General features: G+C 36.2%; 1 protein-coding gene across 1 annotated transcript in view; it reads left to right on the forward strand.

The window, feature by feature from the left end:
- OTOGL (otogelin like) overlaps positions 1 to 23712 on the forward strand; it is a 160402-nt gene that overhangs the window by 70105 nt on the left and 66585 nt on the right. Inside the window, exons 22-28 of the mRNA XM_042947249.1 lie at positions 208 to 282; positions 2836 to 2888; positions 4461 to 4623; positions 8610 to 8717; positions 9466 to 9604; positions 17261 to 17395; positions 22408 to 22557. Coding sequence (XP_042803183.1) covers positions 208 to 282; positions 2836 to 2888; positions 4461 to 4623; positions 8610 to 8717; positions 9466 to 9604; positions 17261 to 17395; positions 22408 to 22557 — 823 coding nt within the window. The remainder of the gene's footprint in view (positions 1 to 207; positions 283 to 2835; positions 2889 to 4460; positions 4624 to 8609; positions 8718 to 9465; positions 9605 to 17260; positions 17396 to 22407; positions 22558 to 23712) is intronic.

A 23712-nucleotide genomic window follows, 5' to 3' on the forward strand; every position in this document is an offset into this window, starting at 1 on the left:
AAAATACAATCTGGAAGTACACAGGACTCCAGATGTAACCAGTTCCTACCATTCATATAACAGAATTGCATGCCAGCTCCTAGAATAATGTCATCTTTAGAGTATGCCTCAGTTACCAACTCAGAGCATAATGTCTGCTTGATTTTAGTGTTTTTTTTTAAATTTATATCCTATTTTATTAACTTAACCTTTTTTTTATTATTACAGATTTCACTGCCGGTGTCACTATAGGGGCAGCGTTTATCAACCTGGGGAGCTCATCCCAACACCGTCGGGCTTATGGTAGATTTTAATGATGGGGATGTACTTGACAACATGTACTAATACGATTTTTTAATCAAAACTGTAAATTTAAATGTGACTTCTGTAATTTCAAATATACAGAAAACTTTAATGTGGCCTTTTAAGCCATATATTTTTAAAATTTTTGATGTTTTATTTTTATTTTTGAGAGACAGAGAGAGAGACAGAGAGACAGAGCACAAGTGGGGGAAGGCAGAAAGTGAGGGAGACAGAAGCAGGCTCCAGGCTCTGCGCTGTCTGCACAGAGCCCGATGTGGGGCTCGAACCCATGAACCGTGATATCATGACCTGAGTCGATGTCAGACGCTTAACCGACTGAGCCCCTCAGGAGCCCCTAAGCCATATATCTCCTACATTTCAGCAGGGAATGCCCAAGTCTTATGCTCATAACTGCAGAAAACAGTTACGAATTGAAGCAACATGGAAGCCCTTTAATTAATTTGGTTCTCAGATAGAAGTATGGCAAGTTGCTGAGAGGTTTCAGTTGGCCTGAACCACATCACACACTGGAGTCAGTGAACCCCCTTCCTAGTGACGTTGATCCTAGTGAGATAACACTTATTCATGGCTAACACGCTTTCCTGTTGTAACCTGTTGGTTGAAAATGAGGACACATCCATGCAGCAGTCCACACTTATTTTCATCCAACTCCTAAGCTCCCTCTTTCAGTGGCACCAGAGGAACACCTGACAGAAGATAATAGTAACGGTAACGATAATAATAATGTTACCTGGCCATTTCCGTGCACGTTCTGCAGTCCTGGTACCATTCTACACGTTTTATGTCTATTACTAAAACACTCATCACTGTACCCCTAAGAGATTGGCACTGTTGCTTTAGCCCCAGTGTACAGGTGAGGAAAATGAGGCACAGGCAGTTAAACAACTTGGGAACAGAGCCGATTTTCAATTCTGGGGAACCTGGCTCTGCAGTGCTTGCTCCATTGACCACTTTGCTCGGCAGCTTATTTTGTATCTATGGCAGAATGCTGTTTATGGTCAATTTACCTTTGTTGTTGTCTCCATCTCCCTTCCTATCACCCCTCGATCAAGACACAAAGGCAACCCTGCTCTTGAATCTTCTTCTCCTAGGTTTTGCTACCGGCCAGTTTCCCAAACTAATTTGGGAGCCATTTTTGACTTTTTCCTCCTCCTCAACATTTCCAGCCAGTAACTGCCAACCACAGTGGACTTTTTACTTTCTGGATATGGGTGAAATTCCTTCCCTCGTTCCCAACCCTACTTGCTAGCAATGTCTCTCACTGTCTCTTTTTTGGACATTTCCACCTGGTTTTCTTGCCTCTAGTCTTGCCCCCTTCCACATTACCTCAGTGTTATATCTGTTTAGAATTTAAAGTAATTGGATTTATTTCAGTAAACTTGGCAAAAGGAACCATCCCACCTCAATAAGGAAAAAAAAATTCCATTAGTGTAGTGACCTCACGTACCATTCCTCTCAAAAAGCCTATGTCCCAGAGAGAGTATGATACGGAAGACCAGGATCTGTGCCCTGAGATCTGTATGTCTCAGTTCCTCTCTGTCATGCACAGTGTGAGTAAATCATAGCTCTGAGTGTCATTTCAGTGTTACATGATGCATAAGCATAGTTTTCATGTGATATGGCCATGTATGTTAGTCTGCTTCTTCATCTGGGCTCAAATATAGAACACATGATCTGGTCCAAAGCTGAAGTAAAAACTGTCTATGTTGGAGTTATTCAGAAATGATGTGTTTGTTTCCTATCTTGATTTCTTCTTTACATTGAGATATAATTAAGTGATACCTTCTTAAGGGATTTTCAAGATTAATCTTGCTTGATTTGCTTTGCCGTATGCCCTGAATTTAGATCCTAATTTGCAAGGAAAATGTGACTCCACTCTATCTTCAACATTGCTGCCAGATGAGTTTTCTAGAATTGGAACCAACCATATTACTTCTCCACTTAAGGTCTCTGGGATAAATAAAGTCTTAGCGTCTTAATGGAGGTGGCCTTTGCCTCTTTGCCACCTACGTCTCCGGTCACTTCTTGCGTTGTACTGTGTTACACAGAACACCGTTCTACCACATGTGGCTTTGTACCACATCTCCTCTAAGTGTCATAGCCTTCCTGCTTTATCCATATCATAACCTCCATCCATTCTTTAAAACTGTCCTGACTTTACCTTCTTTGACTGTCTTGATGTCAGTTGCCAACAGATTTTAAGACATTTTTCTGTGCTTTACTTCTGTATCTTAAACATATTTCCATGTTGCATATGTCACACTGCATAAATTATTTATTTATATGTCTTCCTTTCTTATTAGAACATAAGCACTTGGATAAAGGCTATGACTTTCGGTTTTTGTATCCCCCATGCCCATTGCAGTGCCCCACACATACATGTTTGATAAATATTGAACTGAAATAGCTCTCTTCAGTGTTGGAGCTGAAGTTTGGATCAAGCTAAGCCAAACACTTATTTGATTGTTTTTGAAATACAGAAAAAACTGAGTTGTGGCTTCATGAATTAACTATTTGTTTTGCTTCTACTAGCCAGTGTTCAAATGGGACTGTGAAATGTGATGAGCCAGCAACGCCCTCTACTGGTAAGATCTAGTAGATGTTCTCCTTAAAGAGCATGCAGCTCCAACCCTGCTGCCATTTTTCTGGAAATCATAAATCCATCACAGCCTTCCTTGCCAATGTGCATGAATATAGTCTTGGGAATATTCCTCAATATGGTGCTCCAGTGCTTCCTAACTTTTTTCACTTTCATAATTATAATAATTGTAGGACATCCTGGGGTGACCTTGCAAGGCTGCTGAGGAGCAGAGCTGATCGCCCTAGGGGATGTTGTTGCCTAGATGCTGCCTACCCCAGAACCACCTCAGGTGCACGGAGGGCTTTAGGCATATGTATCCAGGCACCTGTTGGAACCCACTTGTGGAGCAGTAATTGCCAAACTAGACCAGGACTTCTCAGATTTAATGTGTACACAATCACCTGGGGACCTTGGTAAAACATTAATTCTGATCCAGCAAGTCAGGGATGATGTCTGAGACTCTACATCTCTGCTTATGACCAAGGTGATGTCATTGCCACTGGTTCTTGGACTCTAGGACTAGCAGCCATTAATTAAAAATGTCTTCTAAGATGACATCTACTTCCATCTCTATTTAGAATCCCACTTAACACTTGCTAATCATTCCTGAAAATCCTATCTATTAGGGCACCCTATAAATTATTTATTTTCACCATAATGCCTCAAATTTTTAGTTACTGTTCAGAAATTCTAGGGAAATCATAAACAACACTACTTTCATTGCTTATAACAGATAGCGTCTAGACTGATAAAAAGGAGCTATTGTTTTATTTATTTGCATGGTCTTGTATACGCTATTATAAATTAGCCTTGATTTATAGGCCCTGGATTTGCATAATGATAAGGATTCAAGCTATCTAGAAGCTATCTAGGCTTCTTTACAGGGTATGTTCAAGGACCACACATACTCAGTAACAACTGGGCCGTCCTTTTCTTGTCCCATTTGCTTCAGTGTGGCTGAGAATAAAGAGGGGAAAATCCAGGTGGCCGGACTTCTCACAGAGGAATGCACAAGGTTTGATCCTATTGGCCCCAAACAAGGGAGCTTGTTTAATCCCTCTGAGCCCAAAAACTTTCTGGAAGAATATGTAGCCCTTACCCTGTCTATAATTATGTTTACTTCTGCACTTCTACAGTATAGTGAGGATTGATATAAATAATGACTCAGAGGTGGAGCAAGATCTAAAAGTATTATGTGTTCATTGTAAATACACAGCTTTGTAAGAGCTTCAGTATATTATATTACCAGTCCCCCCCAAATTGAAAATGTATGTTTGGATTAATCAAAATACCCTGTTTCTTGACCTCAGAAAATTACATAATTATTGCTTTGGGGAAGGCAGTTAAGATTTTCAAACTCAAAATAGGTTTTAAACATTTAGGAGACAAAAGAGTCTTCCTAGAAAAGGTTTGTAAGCTCCTCAAACATTACAGAGTCAGAGCATCATCTAATAATAACTGGTAAGATATTCTATGGTGAATTCTGCTTTGATGACAAATGCATGTCAATATGGTTATTTGTCTGTGGAGGAAATACAATGCTAAGGGTATTTTATCTGTGCCTTTTTCTCTAAAGTTCATGCCTGTCCCGAGGGAAAAGTGTATTTTGACTGCAGATTTCCTGACCCTGAATTGCCAGCTGGTGGTGTAAATTGTGAGACTACGTGCGCAAACCTGGCCATGAACTTCACTTGCGCCCCATCCTCACCCTGTATAAGTGGCTGTGTTTGTGCTCCAGGGTAAGTCTCTTTTTTAAAAAAAATTAGAGCATTCAGGATTTGACAGAAAATGCAAGAGCTCTTAATAACATTATTTATAAACATAGCTAAAATTGTTGATCTGCCTGGTGGTTAACTTTGAGTTGGTAACTAGGAGACTATTGTAATTATTTTGTCATACTCATGTAATATATCACATATGTTATATTTGAAATACTACATACGACATATAACAAATGATTCAATATGTCACACATATGTTATATATACAATATTATTAAAGTAATACAAAGAATTGAGGAGAGGATTCATATCAGGATGGACTTGGCATTTATCTCCTGGTTTAACTGCAATTTTGGAAAGTGATAGTGACCCAGTGTCCATTCAAAATACTTTAAGTGCATATCTTTTGTATATTCTGTGGTGCTGTTAATGTCGTTGAAGTTAAGTTATAATAGTGATGCTAATGTTTTATTTAATAGATGTTACAGAAACTGGTGTGTTGAGGCTACATAGGGCAGTGGGTAATAGTGGGAACTCTGGCTTCAAACACACCAGAGTTCAAATCCCAGCTCTGCTGACGTTGGCTGAATGATTATTCCGCAAGTTTCTTTTAAGCTGTTAGGTTTGTGAGATATGGTGTGTGTCTACTACTATCTTTGTAATTTCTTTAGTAGCAGTAATACCTTGTACACAGGAAAAGCACATACAGAATCTGGCAGCTATCAGCTTCTTCACAGGCACATATCACATCTGGTCTCACTGGCCCTCCGTCTTCTGGTAGTGAATTGAGGCAGTGCATAGAGAGAGGCCACCTAAGGCAAACAGGTCACCCATTCTTCCTTGGTGAATATATTCACACAGAGGGATTCCTGAGCTCAGTTTGTGTAAACCATGAGCAAAGAAGAAAGAGGTTTTGTGGTCTGTTTCTCAAGAGAGTTGCATTTGTCTAAATGGTCCCCATCTGGAATAGGTAAAAGAGTCAAGTGACTTGGGAATGTACCAGTCTCTTTAGAAAGGAAGGACATAAGAGATTGAAAGAATGACTTCCCATGCATGGGAAAATAAAGGCAGGTAAAAATCAAGTTATAGAGCAGATGAGCGAGGAAGACATTTTAGTAAAAAGGACAAGGGAAATATAATTATTATTACGCTAAAATAATTGAAACCTACAACATTGCTTCATTTATTTGATTTGATTGTGACTCAAGGATGTATGGATGATTAGATAAAGCTGCATCCTAATTTTGTTTCATATGTTTGCAGCTGATGCCATTATTTATTTATTGTTATCTATTTACTGTTACCTTTGACTTTTAGTTCAACAATGATTTATTTATTTACTTGTCTAACTTCAATACAAAAATTAAAGAAATTTTCTCCCACCTTGTCGTCTTATATTGAAGTAAATATAGTTGGAATTAACTAAGAGGCCTCTGAATGATTTGGAAATAATTTTATTACATAGAACTTTATGTTATAAAGTTATTCATGGTAATACTATTTGGATTGTCTTCCATATGATCTTGGCTGGCTTATTTTAGGGCAATAAACCTGGTGTCACCAGTTTTCGTGGAGCTCGTCATCATGACAGCAATTTATTGAGTCTGAAAAATCCTCAGACCTCAGCTTAGAAATCACTGTGGATTAAAGAAATAGGAAGTAATAGAGTGGAAAGAGTCATACAGAAATGGGTTCAAATATTGGCTCTCCTTATTGGCTGAAGTATCTCAGGACAAGTGACTTAACCACCTGGAATCTCAGTTTCCTTTTTTTTAAAACGTACATACAAATATCTATTTCATGGGGGTGGAGTATGTGCAGTGCACCATCATACGGCACTCCTGTGTGGCACACTGTGTTGAGCTTCCGTGTCGTAGGGGGGCGCTACTAAAATACATATATACGATAACGACAGAATCTACCTTATGGGATTGTCACTAGGTTTAGGTGAGTTAGTGCTCTATTTAAAGTGGTTAGAACAGTGTCTGGGCCGTAGAAAGCACTCAAAAATATATGTTTGTGCTTTTGATTTTATTATCTTTGTGAGACATTTAATGAAGTACTTGCATTGGAGGATTCATTGCGATGTAATGAAGTAAAGTAAATGTGTTTATAAATTTCTATGTATAGGGAGTGTGGGACGTAAAAGATTGCATTAAACTAAGTCTTAAATGATGACAAGTTTTTCAGGAGGAGCAAGGGAGGAGAAGGGTTTTCCAGGCAGAGGAGACATGGCAATGCCCAAGGAAAGTGGCTAGAAGTTTGGGAGGGTTGAGCTGAGAAAATGCAGACTGTAGGACTCTGTTGTCTGGAGGGAGAAATCTAAATGAGATAACGCAGCATTTATAGAGGTAGGTTCATTTATTCACCTTCACTCAACAACTGAGTGTCTGGTATTATGCTAGACATTGGGACGCAATCATCAAGATACTCATGGTCTTCCCCAGTGGAGCTTGAAGTCTAATGGACAACATGTACATTGAATAAGGAGTTACAGTGCTGTGCTAGAAGAGATGTGAGAGTGAAAGCAGAGAAGGAAACAAATGGCATCATTTCTATTCGAGAGAAGAGGCAAGAATTCAGGATTCCTGACTTCTGTTAATTTTGATAGCATTGAATTATAACATTTTATTTTATTTTTGAAAAATTAAAATATTAAAATAATTTTATTTTTGAGAGAGAGAGAGAGAGAGAAAGAGTGCGAGTAGGAGAGGAGTAGAGAGGGAGGGAGACACAGACTCTGAAGCAGGCTCCAGGCTCTGAGCTGTCAGCATACGGCCCAATGCGGGGCTCAAACTCCTGAGTCATGAGATCATGACCTGAGCTGAAGTCGGACACTTAACCCACTGAGCCACCCCGGCGCCCCTGAATTATAACATTTTGAAGCAAATTCAGAAAAAATCTTCATACAGTTTGTCTATTTTTAGTAGCTATTTGTTTTTATTAGTTTGCCATTATTTTTTTGATAGAGAGAGAGCACGCATGAGGGGTGGGGACAGAGGAAGAGGGAGAGGGAATCTTAAGCAGGCCCCATGCTCAGCTCTCAAGCTCACAACTGTGAGATCATGAGCTGAGCCGAAATCAGGAGTCGGATGAGTCACCCACTTGCCCCTTAAATTATTATATTATAGTTATATTATTATAATTTAAATTTTATTAGTAATATTTTATTATTGTTTATGAAATAAATTCTTGAGAAAAGATTTTAAGAATATTGAAAAATATATGTATATATTTATATTAAGGGTATTGGAATATATATCATATACAATATGTATTTAATCTTCATATCAAAATATTTTGAAAATACAACAAAGTTAATTCTCATTTGAGATTATGAGATTTAATTTTCTATTTCATAGATACTTGAAGATACTTTTTTGTGGAATAATCTTTGAAGAAGGAAATAACACATCAAAGGAAACCAGCAATCAAAGTTTATGTTAATAACCAACAATGTGAAACACTTGATGTAATGCTTTTTATTCAAAGCACATCTTAACTAAATTCTCATGCTTTTAAATTTAAGCACTTCCATAAGGAGCTTTTGATTACTCTCTTTGTCCTGCAACAGAAAATGTTATCTATCTCACAATTTACTATTTTATTGAAAAATCGTTAGACCCCACAGATTGTTTTCTTTTAAGTGGCAAATATTAATAAAAGGAGCCCTTACTTATTCTTTAAATGTTCTTTTCAGAATAGCTCACTGTCACCAGAAATTTAAGCTTCTGTTTTTGTTTTATGGTGCTAAGCAATACCAAAAAGGTTAAAATATTGCATCCAATCACTTGCCTGGCATTTTATTTACTACCATGATAGGCAAGGTACTGTGTGAAAAGAGGGAGATAAAGATTAGATCTGACCCCATCATAGGTCAGATGGAACATGCCTGTGGCAGCTGTAAGGAACATAGATGGTGTTGAATATGACAAGATTGCTGATTTTTTAAAAACTGAAATTAGTAGTTTATACTAAATAGTATTTACTTCTTCACTGGGAAGAATGGCAGAGCACAAAGGAAAGTGTTATGTTCCTGAAAGCTGTCCATGCATCTGGAAAGATTGGGAGTACCTCTCGGGAGAAGTGATTGCTACACCATGTTATACCTGGTAATGAGATCCATTTATTTCACAACGTTTTTCCTAAGCAATTGTATCTGATCATTTTGTATTTACTTAATGTGACTGACTTCAGCAACAAAACCAATCAAGGCGGAGTAAATAAGATTTTAAAGGCATTCAGGAGTTGGTGGAGAGTTACTATCTATAGGGGAATCATACCATTATTTTGGGGCATATTTGTTCAACCCAGAAGAAAACTGAAATGTGAAAGTTTGGAAATTTACTAAAAATATCTCAAGTTTGTAAGAAAGTAATAAATGTTCCAAAGAGAAGATCACATTTAATGGAAATGTTTCTTTTTGGAAATAAGCCAAAACAACACCACAAAACAAAACTGAAATAGAGTTTCCTTAAAATGTGGAAACAAATTCCAAGCTCCTGAACAAGGTCATGTGTAATGTATTTAAACTGATCGAAATATAGGAGATGGCATTGTGGGCTTTTTTGCTGCCAATCAGGACTATATTTGATTTTTCACTCTGGCATCTCTTATCAGATGACCCAAGCACAATTTTTAGGCTTGGTTGTGGTGTCTCAAAGTATATTAAAACAAACTGATAAATATAGGCCTGACTTGTCAGTGTAATAAATGTTATTGAGCCAACTGGCAATATTTCTAAGGGCCATGGGCTCAGTGAATGTTCTTGAATACAAACCTTACAGTGTTTATACTGCTTGAAAACCACTAATTAGAGCCAAATGTCTTAGAAAGATAACTGGCCTTCTTTTTTGATAGTGTTTGTCGACGAGGAATGTTCAATTGCACATATTATCCATGCCCAGCCGTGTGCACAATATATGGGGACCGACATTATCATTCTTTTGATGGACTGGAATATGACTATATCAGTGATTGCCAAGTATTTTTGATAAAGGTATGTCACAACTATGTACTTTTATTTGCACTTGTGTAAAGACTTAATGTGAAAAACAAGTGTGCTGCTCCATGCTATATCAAATCCAAATGTCATTTAAAAAAACCTACAAAAGTTATAGCAATTTTAAACATTCCCTTGACTCATTCTTAAGGTTTATTCTTTATAGGTGATGGGCTAATTCTTAAACTTTCCGTGCTTCTGTTTTGTCATTTGTAAAATGGAGATAATAATTGTAGCTGTCTCCTGGGGGTAGTTCTTAGGATTAAATAAGATAAATGTATGTAAATCTCTTAGATAATGTTTGATATATAGTAAGTGTTCAATAAATGTCAGCCATGTTTATTTTTATTGGCTTAGTTTGGTGAATACAAATATAAGACATCAAACCAGCATTGAATAATATATATTGTTTATGGTTATAGCAATAAAGAGACATTACTCTTAATTCTAGACATGTTATCTTGATGCTATCCTGCAGTTAACCCTGGGCTTTGTATATCTGATAAAATCCTTAAAATTTGTCATGTTTAGTGCACTTAGGTTTTCTTTATACCTGAATTTTATTTAAACATCACTGATTCCAGAATTAAATTTCTAAATCTAAAACGTAAGTTTTAGAAAGAAGCTTTACAAGAATAAAGAAAATAACATCTTTTCTTCCAGCAAGGTAACTTGTGATTATCTTGAATGCATGTTTTTTTTCCCCCGAGTAAGGCTTTTATGTTATTAGAGGTTTGTGTGTGATCCTGTTCTTTTAAGCATATTTCAACAAAGTAGACACATTCCTATTTTATATTAGTTCTATTAAATAGAAAACGAACAGTAAAATCGAAAGTGTTCCAAACTTAAACAACTCCTGCTTATGCTTTAAACCATTAAATTTCCCATTTGGGAAATATTCTCAGTCAGCCTCCATTATGAGCAGTTTTAAGTTTCTTAAAGAATAGATCCAAATTTGTCCAGGAAAATTCTAAAGTTGAGAAGATTGGGATCATGCTTTACATTTGTTTTTTCCTCCCGAAGTCATTTTGCAAAATAATGGGCCTTTGGTGAACTATTACTAACTACTTATTTGAGCTGTATGCTCTGCCTGCTTTTTCTTAACCTCTCATTTGTCTTCACGGTAGAGAAATCATACTGTTTACTCGTCTTTTTAAAATAATGATTGTGCAGAAAGCATTTCAAGTAGAATATTTGTCTCAACTCTGGTTCCTGGTGAAATGAAAGTATGTCCTTATGTTTGATGCTGAATGACTAGAGCAGCCTTTTTTTTTTTCTTTTCTTTTCTTTTTTTCTTTTTTTTCCTTTTACTGACACTGCACTATAACAGCATTCCATTTTTCAGGCAAGAGCCATTAAAGTTTGGCTTTTAGACTTTTAAAACCTGATTTCCTATCATCACTTTAATTCGCTACTGTATCTTTCTGTTAAAAATCAATACCTCATGTTCAGTTTCAAATTTTAATAAGATGTGTCTGCCTCTATATAAGAAGATATGTCATAGGAGACATGCTTCTAATCTTTTAGTAAGCAATGAAATTTAGGTCCCTAATTTAATATCTGGATTAAGATCTGTCCTTAGAGTTCATGTAGTAAGATTAAGATATGAAGAATATTAAAAGTCTAAATTTCTAAGTTCTAGAATTATATGTGTCTGTTTTTCTGCCAAAGCAGAAGTATTCTTTCTTTTTTTTACACCGACAATGTTTTTTTTAAAAAGAAAGTGTTTATAAAGAATAGACTTCAGAATGTGACTTTTACTGTATTTAATTTGGTAATTAAAGAGAATAAAAACTGGGGCACCTGGGTGGCTCAGTCAGTTAAGCCTCTGACTCTTGATTTTGGCTCAGGTGATGACCTCATGGTTCATGAGTTTGAACCCAGCATTGGAGTCTGCTTGGGATTCCCTCCCTGTCTCTCTATCTCTCTCCCCTCCCCCACTCATACTCTCTCTCTCTCTCTCTCTCAAAATAAATAAATAAACCCTAAAAAAAAAAAGAATAAAAACTTGCTATTAATAACTAGTTAGAGTTATACTAGTGAATTATTCATTATATTGTAACGGACATTTTCATAAAAATTAATAAATATCATTGTGATATTTTATCCATAAGATTGATCGTCATTATTTTTTTTCTTTTCTAAAAAATATTTTTAAAATTTATTTCTTTATTTTGAGAGAGAGATGGGAGGAGGGGCAGAGAGAGAGAATTCCAAATCCCAAATCCCAAGCAGGCTTCTCTCTGTCGGTGCAGAGCCCAACATGGGGCTTGAACTCACAAACTGTGAGATCATGACCTGAAATGAGATCCAGAGTCAGATGCTTAACTGACAGAGCCACCCAGGCACCCCAGATTGATCTTCATTATTAACCTTAGATATTAAGGTTCAATATTTACTTTGCATTGTAATAGTTTACCTACTTAGATAAACCACCCTATATATTAAAACCTTGTAAAAATATTCAGTAGCTCTTAATAGCATAAGCTTTCCAGTAATTATCTTTTCTTTCTCTTTTTCTTTCTCTTTCTTTCTCTTTCTTTCTTTCTTTCTTTCTTTCTTTCTTTCTTTCTTTCTTTCCTAAATATTTAAATTTACACTCTATGCCTCTATGCTAGGAGCTCTAAGGGTACAATTGTTAAGACATTAGCTTTACCCTCAATTGTTTTATGTTTGGAGAAGTCATTAATAAACAAGAAACTAGAAGGCTGGGATAAATTAAAGCTCTCTTGTTGGAATGTAACTGATTTTGACTGGAGAAACAGCAAGCAGGAACGTTTCATGGAGGGGGAGGAACTGATATTACATTACAACTCATTTATTTTTCAGGGTATTGTCAGGTAGATTTCCTCAGTAATGAAGCACCTCAGGGTGGTTTTCTTTTCATGGCATTCTGGTTAGGTGCCTGCTATTTCAGGGACCCAACAGTAGGGGGGTCCTGTGGTAACCTGTGGGCAAAACTCCAAGGGAAATCCCATCCCAAGGAAATCTTTGAACAAGACTGTACACCTCACAAAGGCGACAACTGACAGATGGTCTTGCCTCCCAGGCAGCAGGAATTCATGGATGTTCTGATGGCATTTATAAAACTGGGCCAGTGTCTGTGTGACTGCTCGACTCTCTGCTTTCTCAGCCTTGCTTGTATAACTCCTTTTCTGTATCTTTTATTTTTGCATCAGTTCATTGTTTCTGCTTCCTTGTATTTTAAGCTTGCTCTCGTCTGTTCAGCCCCACTCTACCTTCTATCCTCTTTCTGTCTGTTTACCTTCAAATCTTAATACAAAAAAACTTTAAAAAATCCCCACCATTTTCTGGTTCAAGTGTGAGAGATAATCTACTAGACTAAAGTAGTGTTTTTTTCATGCTTGCATTAAACTCTGTTGGCCCAAGTTGGTACCATGATTGTATCAGGGGTAGCTGGGTGGCCTGGCTGCATCCCGGCCACAGTGTGGAGAGTGGCAAGATCACCCCTTCTGAGTCATTATGTGAGGAAAATGAGTTCTCAAGGAGAAAAATCCAAAGCCATTAAATGATCTCTAAAGAAGCCAAAGTTACCAGAAGGTTGTTTTGATGCACCAGAAGATTCTCATTTAGAGAAAGAACCAGCGACAAAATTTCTGGATGATGTTAATCCTGTTACCAAAGAAGAAGGTGGCCCCAGGGGCCAAGAACCTAACCAATATGGAAACTGGAAATGAAAAGTACACTGTATTGATTTTTAAGCCATATTTTGTTTGTTTGTTTATTTTAATAATTTATTGTCACATTAGCTAACATATAGTGTATACAGGGTAGTCTTAGCTTCAAGAGTAGATTCCTGTGATTCATTGCTTACATACATCACCCAGTGCTCCTCCCAACAAGTGCCCTCCTCAATGCCCATTTCCCATTTTCCCACCCCCATCAACCCTCAGTTTGTTCTCTGTATTTAAGAGTCTCTTATAGTTTGTCTCCCTCTCTGTAAATTTTTCCTTCCTTTCCCCTATGGTCTTCTGTTAAGTTTCTCAAATTCCACACATAAGTGAAAATATATGATATCTGTATTTTTCTCACTGGCCTATTTCACTTAGCATAATACTCTCCAGTTCCATCCATGTTATTGCATATGGCAAGATTTCATTCTTTTTCATCGCCTGGTAGTATTCCATGTTATATATATATATACCACATCTTCTTTATCAATTCATCAGTTAATGGACATTTGGGCTCTTTCCATACTTTGGCTATTGTTGATAGTGCTGCTATAAACACTGGGGAACATGTGCCCCTATGAATCAGCACTCCTGTATCCTTTAGATAAATTCCTAGTAGTGCTATTGCTGGGTTGTAGGGTAATTAAATTTTTAATTTTTTGAGGAAATGCCACACTGTTTTCCAGAGTGTAGACCATATATTATTAACTTCATAGCATGTTTCATGACAGCTGTCAAATATATAGGTAAAATTTGGTAGCATGAAAGACCATTTATGGTCTTTATATCCACCACTAATTAATGAAAAAGCCTGAAGACTTCCAAAAGATGATGTAGCAGCAATGGAAATGCATCATTCAAATCTCCCCTTATGGGAAGCAGAATTGACTGAGAACCCGGCTGCTGCCCCATGGGATCCACCACTGTGTTCCTGCTGAAGTCACACTTCCCTCAAGCTGTTCCCAGCCAATGAATGAGTATGGTGGGGTTACAGTAAATGAGTATGCTTGCCCACTCCCATGATGTGTGACATCAGCTCAAAGACTCCCCATTAGCCAGCCCAGAATTTTCTTGGTACTGTGCTGCTGTCTGAGACTCTTCCTACCCAATCTTCCTTTTCTCTCTCTTTCTATTCATTTTCTTTCCTTTTCTCTCCCCTTCACAGGTGTCAGACTCTGCCTACTTTTCCTCTTTATAATTCAAAATGTCTTCCCAATAAATCTCTTCCACATTAAAAAAAAAACCAAAAAAACAAAAACAAAACCAAAAAACTCTGTTGGCCCATTGGTGAATGTACTGCTTTGGATCCAAACTGTTGTGGGACATAAAACATGGCTGCTAAGTTTCTTATATCAGAAGAAACTTTGTGTTGGATTGTTTCCCTTAAAAGGGGTAGGGGCCAAGACAGGTGTTTAGATTGACTGACATGTGGAGTAAAATAATATTCTACTTTGAGAGGTGCTGACATTTTGTTTTGGAATCAGTTGGGAGAATATTTTCTATAAATGTTTGTAGTACCTCAGAATAAAAGATTTGAGGAATCCATGTGGCACACTGGTGTTGACCTTGTCCCTCTGGCTTTATAATCATTACTTACTATGTTGCTTAGCAACTCTATAGCATTATCTCCAAATCTAATATTAACTTGAAATACATTAGAAATGAAAATTATAGAAACATGACTCTTAGGAATTGATATTGTCTCAAGTTACTGTCAGCGATAACATGATATTACAAAACAGACCATACAATATAGAATATTTCGTGGAAATTCTGAGTTTAATATAAAGAATAATCTAACAGTGAGGAACTTTCATTAATAATAATAGAAAGGTAATGGCAATAGAAAGCCTTTCAGCTGGCTTTTCACATCCCATAACCTAAATAACTTTTCTCAAGAGGACGAGCGAAACAAAATCCTGAATTACATATTTTTTTCTTATTTGAAAATCATTCATTAAGGCAGAAAATGTGGCATGATTTTTTTGAGTAGTACAATGCCATAATCATCCTAATGACCTTTATTATTCTCCTTTTCAAAATGTAAGCAATGCTTTGCAAAAGGATTGTTTAAGAAGAAGCAAAAGCTCTCAGTTCCTATGAAGGAAGGAAGGAAAAATGGGTCACAGAGGGACACATTAATTACTTTTTCAACACTATTCATTGAAAACCTATCCTCTTGGCACTAGGCTATAGTAATTACATATAAGACAGAAAGAATTTGGCCAAGCCAAAAGGAATATTGAGCTGGCATTCATATTGCTGGTGATATGAAACACTAAGTGTAGAGAATTTATAAGACCTATATGATTTCCAGGTATTTAAAGACTTTTTCACTTTGAAAATAAACACTGACCCATATGTCTAAAAATGAAAAGAATTCAGGAAATGTGTGCAGGCCTTTGAAAATTGAATACAGAGCTCAAAGAGAAATGCCACTTTTTTTTCTGGTGAAATTCCCACCTTTTACACGTTAGTGAGAACACTCTTAGAGCAGTGTAGCTTTTAACTTTTGGAGGGATAAGGACTTTAAAATTTGATGAAAACCATGGACTTTCTTCTTAGAAAAATATAGGTAATCAAAAACAACATTTTACAATGAATTTCTAGGGTCTGTAGAGCTATACAAGCCCATCCAGGAAACATACCAAACAAGAAACCCTGATTCTAGAGAATGTGTTCTTAGTGGATACAGTTGGGAGTGGCTAAAGGAAGGAGGAGGTGAGATGGAGGTGAGGAAGTTCAGAGTGTATGGGCTAAATACCATTCTCCAAAACTAAGGACTCCCTACAACTTGCAGTTGATTTTTCTGCTCAGTCATTGCTAGACCATTCCTAATTTCTCTATAAAAGTAGCATTTTAAAAATTAGGGTTTTGAGCTGTCTCTGCCTTTATTCAGCCAAGTGACCTTGGACAATCCGTTAATCCTTTTTAACTTCACTTTCTAATCTGTAAAGTGGAGATAATTTAAAAAATATCTTAATAATTAAATATCAAAGAAATAATTAAATATAACATGTGTAATGTTCAAAGGAAGCCCTCAAATGATACACATTACTGTATTTACTAACAGTACCGAAGTTTTGTATCTATTTCCATTTTAACCTGTAGGCAAATTATTTACCCAGAAAACTTTTTTAAAATATAACAAAAGATGTTGCCTCAAATGAAAACATTTCTTTTAAAATTTCTCTGACATATCTTAGGTATTTATTAAAAAGAAACTGTTATGCTAAGTGAAATAAGTCATACAGAGAAAGACAGATACCATATATTTTCACTCTTATGTGGATCCCGAGAAACTTAACAGAAGACCGTGGGGGAGGGGAAGAAAAAAAAAAGAGGGAGAGAGCAAAACCATAAGAGACTCTTAAAAACTGAGAATAAACTGAGGGTTGATCGGGGGTGGGAGGGACGGGAGGTGGGTGATGGGCATTGAGGAGGGCACCTGTTGAGATGAGCACTGGGTGTTGTATGGAAACCAATTTGACAATAAATTTCATATTTAAAAACAAAGAAAAAAAAAAGAAACAGAAACTGGTTGATAAATTTGATCTATAATAGTAAAATAGAAAAAAAAGTTTTGCTAAAACAAAATTTTAATGGACGATATTAGAGATAAATGTTTAAAGATTGAGCTATCAGATGGGTATTGAGGAGGGCACCTTTTGGGATGAGCACTGGGTGTTGTATGGAAACCAATTTGACAATAAATTTCATATATTAAAAAAATAAAAATAAAAAAAAGAAAAAAGAAAAAAAAAGATTGAGCTATCTTGGTTTATTTGCATAAACTTTTTTACATTATTAGATCAAAATGATTTTTATCTTAGAAATAAGATGTATTTTGATTTCAGTACAATCCATTGTTAATCTTGGTCTTTAAAAATTTTTAATAAAAGATAACCAAAAATTATATATAGTATATACTTATATTAATGCATTATTTTTAACATTTCAGAGTGCAGATGACTCAGATATATCTGTCATTGCCCAGAACAAGAAATGCTTTGACAACGATATTGTTTGTTCTAAAAGTGTTTTGATTTCAGTTGGGGACACTGAAATTTATCTGAATGACTCTCCTTACAAAGAGGTTAGTAAATTATTTCTTTTAGGATCATTTTAACTTGTCCTGAGAATACTGAAAACAAAATAGAAACGATTTGGGGTACTTTTCTCTGTAAGTGATTACTCGATTTCAATTTTCTTTTCTTTGTTGTTATGTGACTTCAGTAAATCATACTTGTCTTTTTCATTTACACTCCACTTCTCTATATTCCAATTCTTTCCTCTTTTCTTCATCTCCATGGTGACGATTCTGGCCCCAGCAACCATCACCAATTATCTGGAGTACTACAACCCTCCACAATAGACTCTCGGCTTCCCGTCTTAGTTTTTCTCTTATCCTGCCACGCTGCAGCCAGAGTGGCTTTTTTCTAAAATGGGAATCTAATCTCCTGTCACTGTAGTGCCTCACAACTTTCAAATGACTTCCCATTCCCTTATACGATCTCACCAATCTGACCATGGTCAGTCACCTCTCCTGCCTCATGTCTCATCACTTTCTGCTTCGAGCTCATATTCCAGAAGTTGGAGATCTTATTAGTTCTTTAAATGATCAATTCTTTCTCTCACCTCTGGTTCTTCATGAAAGTCATTGCTCCCACCTGGATCAGCCTTTTCTTTCACTTACTCTTCTATGGTAGGTCTCATCTTAACTCCTTCAGGGAGTTCTTCTTCATGCCCTCAAGCACTTTGTTGGGACACAAGTCACACTTTAGTGAAATTATTTGTGTGGTTGTCTGTCTTTTCCATTTGTCTACGAGTTCTGTGAGAAGTGGGGCCATGGTTTCCCTTATTCCTGTATTCTTGGAGCCTGCCCAATTTGAAAGAATGAATACATTTCATTCATTCATTCATACATTTTACTATATACCAAAATATGTATTAATTATTGGGACTAGAACAGTGAAAAGACACTGTGCTTACCTTTAAAGAATTATACTCAGGCAAGGGAGACATTCACGTAAACAAGAATGTTCAGTGTAATGTGCAAGAGTGTATAGGACAGTATGGGAATCCCTGAAAAGAAGCCAACCTTGGATGTTTAGGGTAGTTGTTAAGAGTGTGGACTTTGGAGTCAGTCAGTAGTGATTTAGAATCCCTGTTTTTTTCACTTGCTAGTTGTGTCACTTTGACCAAGCTTACTTAACCTCTTCAAGCTGCAGCTATCTCAATTGTAAATTTGGGATGATTAGAGAATCTACCTCTTAAATTCATACAAGGATTAAATGAGATAATGGATTTCAAGAAATGGCTTTCCTCTTCTCCTTCACCTTCCTTATTTTTGAGAGCTCAGAAGATATGCTTTGGATGAAATGATTTGAACTGAGTCTTAAAGGATGAGTAGGTATTAGGCAGGTGAAAAGGGAGAATAGAAAGGCAGTCAATACAGAAGAATGGTCATTTGAAAGGAACAGAGTTGAAAGATACAATGGTTTGTTTGGAGAATTGCGAGTGGTTTAGTTTGGTCGAAGTATACAGGGATAGTGGAGGGACAGTATGGCAAAGAGATTCAGGGAGGAGTCTCCAGGCTGACTTTAAAGCAGGGGACATGGGAACAAGGGCAGTAGACAGGAGGCTTGTTCCAAACCACAGAGGCTCTTAAATGGTGTAAGATATTTGAACTTGTTTTACAAGTAAGAAATTTTGGCATTGAGAAAGGACATGATCTGACATATGACTTTTCTTTTAAGTGTATTTATTTATTTTGAGAGGCAGAGAGAGAGAGAGAGAGAGAGAGAGAGAGAGAGTAGGGGAGGAGCAGAGAGAGAGAGAGAGAGAGAGAGAGAGAATGAGAATCCCAAGCAGGCTCTGTGCTGTTAGCACAGAGCCCAACAAAGGGCTTAAACTCAAGAACCATAAGATCATGATGACCTGAGCTGAAACCAAGAGTCTAGTGTTTAACTGACTGAACCACCTAGGCACCCCTGATATATGGCCTTTTAAAAAGTGGCCTCTCTGAGATTTTAGAACAGAGTTTCTCAAAGTTTGGTCTGTAAATATGCATTAAAATCACCTGGAATATCTATTATAAAAGCTGGTTTCTGGGCCCCACCTTAGTAATTAGAATGGCTGAGGTTGAGAATGAAAATCAATTATTTTTAATGGTACCCCCAATTCTTCTTGACACTAAAGTTTGAGAACAAGTACTTTAGATCATAGTTTATACTTCAATCAGAAATGTTGAGACCAACCAGGCAGCAATCAAGCTTTTGGCAAAGCAAACAGAGTCTGTATATCATGTTGTTATATTTTGGACATAATTGCTGCAGTTTGGTATAGCTATCAGCTGGATATTCATTTATAGGTAAAGGTTCTAAGAACAAAAATTGTGTTTTTTTAAAGAAAAAACTGAAGAGAAAATAGTAACTGTTCTTGTAGGGACAGTTTGACACATTTTTGAAGCGGTAATTACAGTTCAGTATAGCTTTCAACTTCCAGTACTCACCTGTATGCATCTCCATATGAGGTGTGAATTATGAAGTAAGATAAAGGAAAGTCATAAAAATGGTTTCCCCCACTAACAAATCCCCCATTAACATTTTTCCTAAGCATTAGAAGTAAAAATAAGTACCATTATTTTATGGCAGATGGATTGCTCATCTAGGTGAAGGGAAAAACTGTTGCTCTTTCAATAAATGCCCAATTTTGTTTTGTCAAATATTTAAGATATAACTGTTTTATAAATGTATTTAAGCTGCCCTTTAAATGTGTTAATTCTCCACATCTATAACTTATCTTTCTAAGATCACTAGAATTTGTTGAAAATGCTGTAATTCTCATCTAAAGTGGACGTTTCTATTTTGGGTAATTCATAACACCCTCCCTCTTCCAATGAGCAACATCCTCGCTTCCTAATCTGAACAGAAAGGAGTACAGTATCTCCTTTAGACCAAAGAGAACTGTTTTTCTTGTGGTAAAGCACCCTGTTTAGTAAAAATGAAGGATTTTTTTTTAGCTCTACAGGCAAATAGAAAAGTTATCTTTCACATCAGGAAAACTGATGCAAAACCAACCTGAAGGAAGTCTAATAATAAGCTGTCTTACCCAAAAATTATTTTTATGTTCTGAAGATTTGTCAACCAGTTCAAGGGAACTTTAATAGGAAAACACACAAAAAAGTGTTTTATGGATTGAAAAGAGCTATTAGCCACAAATATTGCACTTACTTGCTTTAATTGCTGCTGATCAGGCTAGAAGATGAGACCTGTGAACAGGCCAGTGCAAGAAGGTTTTAAAAATATATAAATCACACATTGATCTGATACATCTTCCAAGGAGCTAACATTCAGGTGAGGGAGAAGACAGATAGCAAAGCCAAAGACAAAGCATATAATAGAAGGGTACTGAAAATGTAATCACAACAATAAAAATAGGTTCTGTGGCAGAGAGTGACTTGGGGGCAGGACAGGCTGCACATATTATGGGCTTCCTTAGAAGTGAAAATGTGATGCCCCTTGTTCAAAACAGGAAGTTTTCCCTCTCCCTTTGTTTTGCGCTCTCTCTTGACCTGTCATGTTTTTTTTCCCCCTTTATTTTTAAGGCCTTGGTCACTCAGAGACAAGGATACTCCCAGGTTGAGTGCAGACCCTCACAGGCACCCAGGCCCCTGCCCCAGAACTTCAACTTGGCACTTGGAGTAGAAGGAAGGAGGTTAGGTAGAGTCCATTAGCCATATATGTGGTTACACAATATATATACTATTGTATATAATATACTGAGTACTTTTAAGTTTGACCTTGGTCTAGATGACTGAAAACTCTTTGTAGAGATGACTAAGTTTACTTAATTTGCCCTAAGGGATGTTTCTAAAATGTCATCTATAGTATAGTATTTCCAAACTATGCATTTGTTATTATTTGGGGGAGAAAAATAATCAAAGAATTCCATATCCGCTTCACAATTTTTATTTTGCTTCTGACTAAATTTGCTTTACTTACTTTGATTTAACCGTGTATTATTAAAGTTATTATATGAGCTAACTGGAATGTCAGATTTAATGTAAATTTTATAGGGTATAGCACCTGCTCCTGAGGAATGTTGCATATTTGTACTTTAGGCTAAAGGTACTCTAAATTTTCCCAATGGGTTCCATCTCTAGTTTTTCTCTAATGTTATTATTTATAGCACACAAGTTATTTTCTTTTAATAGAAACACGGTCTGTCACTTTCCTATTCAGAAACTTTTATTGAATGCATTTTGCACAAAGAATAGCAACCCTTGACTGTACAGATAACTTGGCTGCAAAAGGGCCTCAGACTATGCTTGTTATGGAATCCATGCTCTAGACTTTTGGTGCTCTCCTCAGTCCTGAACAAATCTTGAACTTTCTTACCCCAAGTCTCTATTCAAGTGATTACTTTTGCTCAGAATGATTTCTTCTCCATTCTCATTTCCAGCTCTGTGTACCTTCCTATGTAGGGCTTCTTGCAGATCCATTCATATCCCACTCCTTGCAAGAAAGCTTTCTAAGTCCCCTTAATGGAAATTCACCTCCCCTTTCTCTCTCTCTCTAGATATGAATATAGATGGATAGATATAGATAGATCTGTTTATATATTGATACATATGTCTATCTATAGATATATCTGTCTATAAGTCTATCTGTACATATGTTTTATATATAGAGTATAGACACACTTTGTGATTTTGTTTTTGATTTCTGCAAGTAACATCATACATTTTTAGTACTCAATCTTATTTATTCATCATTAGCAAAGAATTTCTGAGTCAGAAGGTATATCCCCTTAATGTACTCTATGTCTGTGCCTTTGTTTATATTCTTTTCTATCACAGAAATATCTTCACGCCTTCGCTCGTTTATCCATGTTAAGCCCCTCTATCATCTTGTGTCTCATTACCAATTTATGTATTTCCTGTTTTATGCATTTGTTTTGTGTTTTACTACGGAATTCAGACAAGACGGGCCAAGCAAAAATACTAGTACCTAGACACTTACTGGTGGATATTAACTTAATGTTTACATTTTGGTTAGGGAACAAGGAATTCATTTTTTTTTTCTTTCTTTTCCCTTTTTAAAGAAACGATCAGGTTTTTTTCTGGAAAATAACCCTACATACCAGCTTTGGAAGGCAGGGTACTACATAGTAGTATACTTTCCAGAGAATGATATCACTATTCTTTGGGATAAAAAGACAACCATACATATCAAAGTTGGACCCCAGTGGAAGGTAGGTCAACCTGTTTGGTAGATCAATCCAAATGAAATGTGAGAAATGAAATTACAAATACCTTTCAATGTTTTAAGAAAATAAAATAATTGATATTTTCTTTAGGAAACAAGTTGTATGTTCAGAATTGCTAACTTGTAACCCAATGAAGAAAAACTGTACCAACTGGAGTACAGCGGTGTGTGCAGTTCTTTTCAATTTTAACCTTAGAGTAACAGTTTTCCAAAGTTACTTAGGTCAGTTTCTTTCTTCCCATCCCTTTCGGAGTGGTTATATGATATGTTTGCAATATAATTAGATTCATTTTATTACATTCTGCATTCCATCTTTTCCTCCACATTCTGGGGTTTTTTTTTGGAAATTTATTTTAAAAATATTATGGTCTAGAGTTCTATGGGCTTTAACAAACGCATGGCATTGTGTATCTATCACCAGAGTTGTATACAGAACAGACCTATCAACTCCCAAATTTCTTCCATTATTTGCCCCATTATTATTAACTCTTGTTGATCTATTTTTCATGTCTACAGTTTTGTCTTTATGCAACCTGTTGGGTCTGGCTCCTTTGACTTCGCAAAACATGTTTAAGATTCATCTATACTGTTAAATGAATTAATAGTTTGTTCCTTTATACTGTTGAGTAGTATTCCATTGTATGGATGTACTAGTTTGTTTTATTCATTCATGGTTGAAGATCCAATCTGCACTGTTTAGAATTTTTGGCAATTTATATTCTAAATTGTTTTAAATATTGTTTTCTGTTAAATGCTTTATAAGCATTATTAAATATGTCTATTATTTTAAATATTTTCAATCCTATTAAATATTTTAAACTCATATATTAAAGTTGTTTTTGAAACACTGATACATTTTTAGAAATCCAGTTTATCTGAAATTGAAATTGAGACTCATGGATCTAATCTGTGGCAAGTTAGGGAAAAACTGGGATAGTAACAATGTATTCTTATAAAATTATGGAAAGGATACATATGTTTTAAGATTTTAATATGTTGTAAGTTGAAGATATGATTGTGTATTGTCAAGCCATTTTCTTTCAACCTCAAGTGAGATAAAACCCATAAATCTGTTACTAGGTGTTTGCTGCCTTCTTGCATTTCTTTGATGAAGATGAAATAATTTAGCCATCGCCATGCT

This window comes from Panthera leo, chromosome B4 (genome assembly GCF_018350215.1).
Source record: "Panthera leo isolate Ple1 chromosome B4, P.leo_Ple1_pat1.1, whole genome shotgun sequence".
NCBI lineage: Eukaryota > Metazoa > Chordata > Mammalia > Carnivora > Felidae > Panthera > Panthera leo.